Here is an 11494-nt window from a genome sequence, read left to right on the forward strand (position 1 = left end):
GGCTTCCCTGGCAGCAAATGGCTACACACAGAGCAGCTGCTTTCTGAGTGCAGTAGGCTGGTTTGTTCAGGGCCATCACCTGCCCCTCCTCCTGGGAGAGCACTGCAGCAACTTTTTAAAGCCAAGGAGAGGGGTGAAGATAGAGACTGCTTGGAGTGAGGGACTGGGCTCCTTGGCAGCAGCCCAGGGAGCAGATGCCTGCTGGGATCATTTTCTAGGTGCATAGAAAGGTGCCTGTTCATTCTGTGACTCACCTCTTGTGCTAGATTCAATGAAATGAAAAGGTTTGTCTCACTGTAGACAGCAAGAAGATATACTGCTCAAACCAAAAAATTGAAGAAGGATGGTTAAAAAATCACCTTCACTATCCTTTTATTACCCCTCCTCCTTTTCAAATTAAAATATTTACGTGAACTCACAGCCTTTGAATGTAGGATCCTATTTATGTACACTTATTAATATTTATGATGTTAGAGGGCGCACTGCAATATCCCTAAAGCCCTGCATAAAATCCCGATTAAGGTCAGGAAGGGGATCACATTGAGATGGCTAATGTGTTCACAAACAAGCTTCCTTCCATACATTTTCCAAACAGAATTATTTTTTTTCTTTGACTGGCACAATCCATTTTGCTTCTATTTTTTTTGGCCTTTCAGAGCCGGGATGGATACAGATGGCAGAACTGTACTCTGTACACACAGAGTGTGCTTTATGGTAACTTGAGTCTCAGCAAAGTAGCTGTTTGAGTTGCAGCCCTGTAATCTCATGGTATGCAAGTATTAGTGATGAGAGACAAGGCACTTATTCCCTGATCCCTCTCAGCAGCCAGGTGGAAATAATTCTGCCTTTTAACATGTAAATCTTATCGTTTAATATTTTGAACGTCGAGCTGGGATTGAAGATGCCAGTGCCTACACTACCTGGCACCCAGCCAGTACCGAGACCTCACTCCAGCAGAGCACACCAATACGTTTTCCAAGTTTGGTTTGCCCATGGCACAACTCTCAGGCTTCAAAGAAAGCAGAGGTGGGAGCACCGTGCTGGGCTGAGGGCAAGCTTCATGCAGAGCAACCACAAGCAAGCCCTCTTGGAGCTTGTCACAAAGCATGATGCCCATGAAGGTTTGGGCAGGCTTCGTAACCTAAGGGAAGCATCTCAACAACTTGTCTGGTTCTCAGAGTTCCACCCACAGCTTCTGCTAAAGCTCTTCCCTTTTAAGCCATGAATTAATTTTTGTCTCATACATGTTACCTCCATCCTTTCGTATGTAGTTTTGGCATTAGACACAGAGTTTGTATGCAAAACAATTTTCGTGCTAGTGTTACATTTCTTCTTTATTCCTTTACTTTTACTGTCTTCCTTTACCCTTGATGAAGTCTTTCTGTCATCTTCTCTCTGATGAGCCCATGTGAACTAGAGACCCATAGGTAAATATTCAGAAATTGCAGAAGTCTGTCATTAACCTTAACTCTGCCTGTGTATGCCTGTGCATTTATGACAGAACTTTATTCAGCGGGGCTGAAAAGAAACACGTATAAGGAGTGATGCTAACGTGGTATATTAGGCAAAGTTCAAAGAGCAGGTATTCTGCAGAGGAGCAGGGGGGGAATATGTGCCACAGCAAGCAGCAGCTGTGGGTTTTCATCAGCCTGAATGGTTTGCATGAGGAAGCCAGTCCTGACATAGTTTCACTGTTCTGTTCTACCTGGAAGTGTGTGAAGTGACCATGAGTTTCCTTCCTGCAGACCCTCCCACCATCACAGAGTCCAAGAGCAATGAAGCGGCCACAGGACGACAAGCCTTACTCCGGTGCGAGGCATCAGCAGTGCCCACACCTGATTTCGAGTGGTACAGAGATGATACCAGGTAAGACTTTTAGCTCACCTCTTCCCTTCTCTCCTTTTCAGTCCATTTAATAGAGGAACCTTAGAGAATAACTTATTATCCTCCCCAGCTCTTCTCCTTAAACAAATTACTCCTTACAATCCATTTGAGTCACAATGTCCCATCAGACTTGGCAGAGCCAGTATGGTCAGGGCTGGGGGAGGCAAGCCCTCTCTGTGGAGGGGATGCTGAAGGAAGTGTAAAAAGTAGAACTCTTGCCTTTTAGTCAGTTATGGACCAAAACACAATTAAGACAATGTTTATGCTTTAAGTAGCCCATGATACAGACAAAAAAAAATAGGTAGTGTTAGTCTCCAATTAGGTAATGTAACTCTAGGTGCCTTCACCTAGAGGAAGGAGCTGCTGAGGTGTGAGATTCCCCCATCTGTGTGACCTGAGCCTCTCAGATTTGCATATGAGAGTAAATGAGAAAAGAGATCTGTCCTTTATACCTGAGCATTTTCCTGGCATTAAGAATGTTGTGTTATTGTCTAGTTTTTAACCTGACCCATGTGCACAGGCTCAGGGGTGACTCAGCTTTGGTATATACACATATTGGAGCATGTCAATTGGTGTGTTTGACTAAAAGTCTGTTGTTCAAGTACAGACCAGCCTTGAGCTGGTCATAGTGTGTTCGTTTCCAGTGTTAATTGGTGCTGGATAAATTCTTCCTCCCTTTCGTTTGGCTTTTCTTTCTTCTTCACTGCTTTACTGATGGCATTTTACCACACTGTGCTTCTTCCTTTCATTCCCTTCTCCTATTTTCCATTCTTGCCTTCTTTGGTCTTCTTCCTCTGACATCTCCTTCCTTCCTCCCTCTATCCTCACCTGTCAGCTAGGTTGAATGACTTTGGTTTAGTGCCTGCTGGGCAGTGATTTCCTTCCCAACACACAACTGCCATTGCACTATACACCTCTTCTCTTGTCTTCCCAGGATAAACAGCGCCAATGGTCTGGAGATAAAGAGCACGGGGAGCCAGTCTCTGCTGATGGTGGCCAACGTCACTGAGGAACACTATGGAAACTACACCTGTGTGGCTGCCAACAAGCTGGGAGTCACAAATGCCAGCCTATACCTTTACAGTAAGTATGGGAGAGGGTGAAGGGAGGCTTTTGCAAAGATCATGCTGTCTAGGAAGCACATGGTGAGCAAAACTCAGGAAGGCATCCACTTGACAACCCAATCCCCTCAAACCTCCAGCCATCAACTGGCTTCCTGTGTTCTCCTTCAGATACCTACGTGTTCATACTTGCCATAAAACTCAAACACAGCCAATTTAAAAGGTTTACAGTCAAGCCCTTTGATTGACTGGCTTTGCTGAAGTCAGATTTTGTTAAAATAATAAAAAAGTGTTTGTTTTCAAGCTGGAAACAAAAAACTCTTTAGAATGACAGCCCTTTTAATAAGTAGACAGAAGGCCAGGGCTCGGAGGATCCGTGACAGCTGAGAAATGACAAGTAATTCAGAGAGATGGAGAGAACTAGCCACCGAGCCTGAGGAGAACAAGAGAGAGTCAAGAAAAAGAGAAATTGGTTTGAAAGTGGAAGGGAAAGAAATGAGAAAAGACAGAATGATTTAAAGGGGCATACCATAGGGAACATGGGGGAAAAGGTAATCAACAGATGAAATATGGAATAAGATTCCTTGGATATCATTCTGCTACTTTCAGTTACTGCGTTTGTCTTAGTAAGTGTAAACAGACAGAAACTGGGACTAGACCAAACTCTAGAGCAGAGTTACCTGCTGGTTCTGAATTTTGCTGCTGTCAGATTCAAGTCTGACCATAAACAGAGCCCCTGCCTCTCAACTACCATCCACGCACACATGCAAACAGTCAGGTTCAAATTCCTGATTCCAGGTCTAAAACTTGGGCTAGACTTGGACCACATGTTGTTATTGCTACCAGAGACAGACTGCAGAAGATTGACCCACTCACATGAATGGACAAATAGACACAAAAGTTACCTAAAGCAGTATTCCTTTGATGGTCCCAAATTGAATTAATACACTCATGCCATGACCTGCATGTCCTTTTAAACAGAAAAAAGATAAGCTGTGTAAAGCAGTCAATATGGGATGCAGTTTAGTCTAGTTTCTGCTCTGTGTGGTCAGATTAGTCAAACCACCAGAAAAACAATGTTTTGATTTGCTTATTATTATTAACAGATGTAGTGCAAAAGGATGAATCCATTGGCATTCTTTGTTTACCACTTCTGGATTTATTTCATAGCAGTTCGAATTTTTGCAAATTCGGGTGTATTCTGTGGAAGTTATTTTTTAAAGACCAGATATTAGCATAAAAGAACATGTATTTCATTTCCTGTAGCATTGCAGCACACAAAGCAAATTTCCACTTCGAAAGTCTTTTTACCCTGATCTTGTGACTGTCATAAGATTCAAATAAAATCCTCAGGCAGCAATCTGGAACACAACTTTCAAATATTCCAGATTTGTTCTTGCTGATATTAATATAATTCTAAATTTAGAATCCATTATTTGTGACTGAATTCTAAATTTGGCCCTCTCTGTTGGTTCCTGTTACACAGATGAACTGAAATGCATCACTGAAACAAAATATAAGATGAAATTCAATAACGTATGTATGCACACATGATTTTAGCTGGGGGGTTAGTTTTGCTAGAAAAGCATTTTGCATTACTTCAGAACTTCGCCTCAAAGGATCTCAAAGGATTTGCTAGCAATGAATATTTTAGCATCACAAGTTATTTAGAAATGGGTGAGTGTTATTAGCACCGTTTTGCAGTAGGAAACTAAGGTACCGAGTGAAGAAGTGGTTTACCCATGGTCATAAAATGAGTGGCAGAACCATTAAAGTGACCCAGGAAAATCTTGCTAAGTTGCCATTAACTATTTCAGGAGGACATGTGGCAACCATTAAAGATGACTTGGAACAGCGAGGGTCCATCCTATTTTAGCCCCCTTTTAATGTGAACGAAGAACACCTTCCTTCTTTCAAGTTGTTGGACATTGTTTATTGTTTTTACCTTGGAAATTCAAGGCCTGTTTATGCTGGAGAACACTAGAAAACTTCACAAGAGCCAGGAGAATGGAGGTGCACGAGCTGAGAGAGATTTGATGATTTTCAGTGGACTCTTTCTAACTTGTTTTTGGTTGCTTAGTTAATCCCTATTTCTTCAGTGTGCAATTGCTTCATATCGTTTCCGGAAATCTCTGTTCTTCTGGTTAGTGTGGAAGAGAGAAAGAGAGAAAAAAATAAATTCAGGCAGACTACAGCTGGTATTTTGAAGGTTAAGAAATCAGGGGGGAAATGAGTGAAGGGAATCCATCTTCATAAAGATAAAGAAACCATCTAAAAAAACCTACAAGCCCAGATGAAAAAAATGCTGCAGTGATCACACGGTAGCTGAAATAACAGGCAATGCACACTACCAGCCACACAGCCAGACAGAAAAATAAAGCAGTGCTGAGTTTTGCAAGGTATAGCAGATACTCAAATACTTGGGAGTGGTTTTTGTCCCTGGAATCAGAGATTTTATTTCCTTTTTAAATAGAGAACAAGCTCACTGTAGGGCAACATCCCACCAGGGAGACAAGTACAGTGATGGTTCCTCAGTGTCCCATTGCAGTACAAAAAAAAGAATGGCAGCTAGGAGTGAAGAAACAACCAGAGAGTTAATAATGAGGTACTGGCAGCTTTGCCTGAGGTGGAGGGCAGACAGGGAGCTAGCAAAGTGATGTGAAAGAACAGTTTAGCAATAGAGAAAAATGGGTGACTACCATTTCATGAAATCTCAGCCAGCACTGAAAAACTCTTGGAGAGACTGAGTGCCTCAGATGTCAATACCATAGATAGAAGATGCATTAAATACAAAAGCTCCCTTGAGCTGTATGAAGAGATAGCTAGTGATCTTCCTTAAAGGATGTAGCAGCAGGATTGCTTGCTGTAGGTAGAGAGATTTATACCCCTCACTCCTGGAGGCCGAGTTTACAACAACATAAAAATGGCCACACCAAAGGTGTCACTTTCCCAGGAACCCATTTCCAACAGCAATCTGGAGTATGTTTGCAGAGAGGGTACTCAGGTACAGTTTGATGATACAACCAATGTAATATCTTGCTGACATCCCTTCCTCCCCACTCCTTTTGCCTACCCTGCTCTCTGCCACATGATTTTATTGTTTCACTTATTCTGCTGCTCAGTGGACAACCCACTGAGCCAGTTCAACCTGCTAAACCAGTGAAAAGGTAACTGAGTTTTGCCACTCAGCTCCCAAAATGCCCCAAACGTTTTCTTTTGTTGTACTGAGCTGAATTAGCTCATGGATAGGCTCAGCAAGCACCAAATCCCATGCAAGAGAGGAAGTTGTGTCACACAGGTGTGGGCATGAGGAGTTGGGAGGCAGGACCACGCTCTGTAGCATTAGTGACCCAGTAGGTTGATTCAGCTCTGCAGAGCCTAGGAGCAACTTTTGCAACCCCCAAGCACAAAATGCAGTGAGACCTAGGCAAGGGGCAGTAACACACATCTCTCTGAAAATTACCTGACAGAGAGGTGAAGCCAAGGCAGCAGAGGTGAAAAGTAGTGCCACAACCAAAGGTTTTTTCCTCTAAGTATATTAGGAGGTAGAGAACATGTTTTCTTTTTGTTTCACTCATCTAGCATAGTGCTATGAAAAGCATTATGAGTAAAAATGCAATTTGTATCTTAACCCATGCTACACAGAAGTGTAAATGTTTATATACATGTATATATGTATTTACATTTGAATATATATACAGCAGATGCACACATTTGCTGTAGGAGCATATAGATACATGGGTTTATGTGTACGTGAGTACGCATATATAGGCACACCCCTGTGATATGTATAAGCAAGTCCACACATACCCCCACAGGCACATGGCACAGCACCTGATGCTTTCCAGCAAGGCAGAGAAAGTAAATGAAAGCTTATCCAAATTAGTTGACTTCTGCCCCCCACAGAGCTAGCCCGTCCCATAGGATGCAACAGGATACAACAGGGCAGTGCTGCACATCCTGATGAAGTCCTGCTGGCTAAATTGTCTCGAGGCTGCCACCTCAGCAGGTCCCCTGCTGCATCCTCTGCGGCTTGCATCCTCTGCATCCTTTGGGGAACCAGAAAACGTGGAGGTAAAGCAGCAGCTGGCAAGGTCTGTGCCAACTAGAAGCAGCAGCAGGCAGGATCCCACCCCTGCCTCCTCAAGGGGCTTCGGGTGGAGTCCAGCAGTTTCAATTGCAGTGATGCACATTCCTAAGAAGAGCTGGCACCAGCCTCTAACTTGTCATTATTTGTAAGGACTCTGTCACAAGTGCTGACTGTATGCACATGCTGACACCCCTCCTTCTAACACTCTGCCCACGCTTTGTTGTGCCTGAGCCTTTGCTTATGGTGGTTGCTGCTAGGGTTTGGAGCATAACTGTGGGCAAAATCCCACTTAGTGGCTCTTAGTGCAAATCCCACGTTTTTCCCAGGGCTGTCAATAACAGAGAGACTCAAGAGAGGAGGAAAGTGGTTTGGGGTGACAGTCAGTCAGGGCAAGGCTGAGACACTGCTAATGAGCCAGGGTGGAGCAATAAAAGCAGCACACAGTGGGCGAAGGGAACAGAGGTAGAGTCCTTGAATAGAAAGCAGCATGATAATGAGACCATAGTGCTTTGCTTTAACTGCTTATGCTGTGCTACTTGCAGCCTGCTGTGCAGGAAGAAGGTAAAGGGGAGTTGAGTTATTTAACCAAACTAAATAACAAGGAAGTCTTGTCAGCACAACAGCCTGCTTTCGCAGAACAATAGTCCCCTGTTGCTACATAAACACAGGCTAGCCGTGTATTTTCTAGGCAAGAGACAATCTCCCCTGTGCCTGCTGTGGATTCAAACAACTCCATTACCACCACGAGGGCAGGAGTTCTGCCAGTGTCACAGGGATGGGCCTGACGTGCTAGATCCTGATGGGCTCCTGTGAGTCAGAAACTCACTCTTTGCACCAAGGATGCTGTAAAAAGAGCATTAACCTCCAAATAGCTGGGCCTGGGTTGATCAGAGAATAGCACAGGAGCACTGACATATCCTGCCAAGCAGTGATCTTACTAGGTAAGCCAGGTGACAACTCATTGCCCCAGGCCTATCAGCTGTTACAGCTAAATGTCTACCTATGGATCAGTCCATGAGTAGAAACTTGCCCCAGTCAGCATGCGGCATCCAGCAAGCTCTGAAGGCAATGAAAGGAGACCCAGTGATCAGAGTTGAGCCTGGGGACCTTGTATTCTTAGTTCTGTGCCTGGCTCTGCCAACAGTTCAGCATTTGACCTTGGGCAAATTGCTCCCTTGCTTTATGCATCAACTGCACCAACTGTGAAGCAGAATTAACACTACTGTTAGCCCCAGACTGAGGTCTCTGATACTGGTTTTCCTCAGTGTCTATGCAATTCTTTTGGGATCCTTTTGTGGAAGAAGCAAACCATGAAGCCAGCAGTGGCATATAACAAGTCCTGCTGTGACGTATAATGAGGATGCATTGTAAAAACCCTATAAACAAGACAGAAGGCTCTGTGTACAACTGGAAGATGATGAGTCTGCAAATACTCTGTTCCTCTCAGAGAACAAAAACTCTAAAGGAGCAGAATGCCCTTGAGGATTCACCAGGGTTACTGCTGCCATGATCAGATTCTCAAGAGGCCTGTCACTAGCAAGAATCCATTGTGGAGAATGTTCTGGGGAGGCAGCAACTACCCATGGAGAACTTCCACAACTCACTTCTCTGGCAAGACTAGCTTCCAGCCAGAGGTGTAGCTAAGAGGAGCTGTAGAGTGATGATATGAGTGGTCTTGAAAGTCAGAGAGAAGATATGGCCCATCAACTCCAATTACCTTCACTGCAGGTGCTTAATCCCTCTTGCTGTGTGGATATTATTTGTTTAGCTTTTCAAATGACTTCTCTCTGACTCCCAGTCTCAGGGGATGTTGATGTGTATTAGGCATGTGGCTAGCAAAATGCTCTGTATATGAAACCTACTCTAGTTCATCTAATTTGGGGCTGGACAACTCCATCAGGTTTGTATCTGCTGCTTGCTTGGTGTGAAAAGTGGCTTGTCCTTTTCTCCTGCATGTTGCTTATTGTTTTTTTTCCCCCCTTAGAACGAGTTTTACCCACACTCCCCAATCCTTTTCCAGGTCAGTATATGTTTTATGTTGAAGTAGCTCTTTAGCCGGGTCATTCTCCATCATCCTGACAAATGCTCAGAGCTAGGGATGGGCAAAACAGCTCAGAAATGCAGGAACATAAGGGCTTTCCCCTTCTCATTTTCATGCCATTTTGTCTTTTCTGCTCACCTTCCTCATCCTTCCCCCCTCCCTTTTCAAAAAAACAGTCAACTGAACAGCAACAACCTCTAGCTAAGCTTTGAGCCTTGACATTGTGTTGTCTCCCAGGTCTGGACAGTCTTCAGTGTGGTTCAATTCATCTGCAGACCTACTCCTAATACATATTCCCATCCGAAACTGTCTTTGCCCACTTTATCAGATTTGGATCAAAACCATAAGCAGACCTAAAATTTTTCAGAGACAGTGGAAGGGCCAAATGAAAAGCTAAAAATTCAAATGCTGCCAGAAGGTTTTTTCACTCTAGTTGTGCAGCCTATCCACAGTGAAACACTTGTTTTTTTCATTCTTCTGTCACACTCCTCCAAGTCTGCCTGTCACAGTTCTGCATTTGAGGCAGAGAGCATGAAAGGAGGTACATGGTGAGGTGTCACTGTCTGCTTTATTCCAAGGGAAGAAAGTATGAAGGCAAAACAGGGTCTGTGTGTTTTTCCTGTCTCTGTGCTCCCCACTCATAACTCAGGTCCAGGCAACATAGCCCCAACATCCACATGAGACTTGGTGCTTGGTTGTGACCTTGAGATTCTGAAAAAGCACCGAGACCAGGCACTTCCAGAAGGCAGGCTACAGGGTTTGAAAGCAGTGTTTGAAACTAAATCAACAGTAAGGCAGCAAGTCCCTGTGTTCACTTAAAAAATCTTGGCCTAGAGCTCCTTAGTATCTTTGTGTTACTGCCATATGATGAAGATGCACTCAACTCATGGGATGCTCAGAGACCTAAATTGTTAATGTCTGTGCAGAGCTTTGGGGTAGAGTGTTATTAGGAGCCCATGCTGTTTTGCAAAAGAGCACCTGCTTGAACAAAGCACCTGCAGGTACTCCCATGAAAAGAACAATAAATGCTGGGTGTTACACCAGCTCCATTTAACTACTCCGCCGTTTTCAAATCAAGCTCTGCTCTTGGCAACTTATTCAGGCTCAGGATGTAGTCACAATTGCCTATTTAAAAGGCAAATCCACAAATACAATTAAAGAAAACTACCTACAAAAAAAATAGGAGTAGGAAGGTAGAAATCAAGCTACCATTAAAATTAAATCCCAGAGAGTGATTTGTAAATAACATTCAAGGAGCTGAGAAACGGAGTAAAGTAGGCCATTGGGAACCTAGTGTGGAAAAATAAATCCAATTAAACACCATTATCATATGTATTGCAAATGAAACTTGTGCTTGGATATGAAATTAAAGTTGCTGAGGCCGTTTAGGATGTAAGATTTTGAGGAGTTTTCCAATTTTGGGTGTTCCTTTCTTTAAGCAGAATTTTCAATGACAAATACTTTTGTCTGATGGAAAACCAAGGGCTCTTTCTTTTTATGATTATTTTTATTATGTATCCTTAAATTCTACAGGCAGGCAGTGCTAATTTTTTTCATAGCCAGTCCTGTTTACAGCTGGTTTTGAATTAGTAGCCCATTAAGCTAAATGATAGAGCAAAATCTGCGAGTGAGCAAGGCCAGGATTCCCATTACAAATACACCTCCTTATCAAGTTGCCAAGGCCATCCTGCACAGCTTTTAGTCGATCTTTTAAAACACTTCCCCCTCTGTCTTTGAAGCTGTTATTTTTTTTTACTGCTCCCCAGTCTCCCGAGATCATCTTGAAGGACATTCTGGTATAGCATCACTCCTGTGAGGAGTCTTCAGGAATTTGTGGTGCCAAATGCTGGTATATCTCCAGTGACCCAGCACACACCAAAAGGATTTTGCAGAGGGGGAAAGTAGAGTTTAAATACTCTGGACCTCATTTGTTTTCTGAAAGCCCCTACCAGCTTCTCCTATGTGGGCCTTCAGCACAGATATTGGTGCTTATCTCAACATGTGCTTTTACTTTGCTGTTTACCTTCAAAGAAAGCTTGGGCATAAAATTTTCTCATTAGACCTTTTTCTCCCTCTGAGTTGATGTTCTGAAATGTAGTTCTCAGCTCTCAAGTAAGCCTCTCCTCAATGACCAGAATCACAGCTGCCTTCCTCTTTCTCCCTCAATTTCCATTTCTCTTAATCCTCAGTAGCATTTCCTTGTCCTATGGGGTTTTGAGCATTACTTTAAAAGGAAGGTGTTTTGAGATGAAAAGCACCATAGTCCTGCTAAGCATTGCTATCATTAGCTAGCTGCTGTGGAAATATCTTGCTTTCAGGCATGCTGGAGACTCAGAAGCAGCCCATTCAACTAAACACATGGGACTTGAATTTGATGAGGCAGTTTCCTAAAGGGCTGGTGGAGCCCAGCTGATTCAG

The 11494-nt window shown here is 43.4% G+C and overlaps 1 protein-coding gene across 1 annotated transcript in view; it reads left to right on the forward strand.

The window, feature by feature from the left end:
* Window positions 1–9363, forward strand: part of LSAMP (limbic system-associated membrane protein) — a gene marked incomplete at its 5' end in the record, with an annotated part of 91984 nt that extends 82621 nt beyond the window's left edge. Inside the window, 4 exons of the mRNA XM_009082034.1 lie at window positions 1746–1866; window positions 2819–2967; window positions 9020–9055; window positions 9314–9363. Of these exons, the coding sequence (XP_009080282.1) occupies window positions 1746–1866; window positions 2819–2967; window positions 9020–9055; window positions 9314–9363 (356 nt within the window). The remainder of the gene's footprint in view (window positions 1–1745; window positions 1867–2818; window positions 2968–9019; window positions 9056–9313) is intronic.
* Window positions 9364–11494: the final 2131 nt, after the last annotated feature.

Source organism: Acanthisitta chloris, unplaced genomic scaffold, assembly GCF_000695815.1.
Source record: "Acanthisitta chloris isolate BGI_N310 unplaced genomic scaffold, ASM69581v1 scaffold12509, whole genome shotgun sequence".
Lineage (NCBI taxonomy): Eukaryota > Metazoa > Chordata > Aves > Passeriformes > Acanthisittidae > Acanthisitta > Acanthisitta chloris.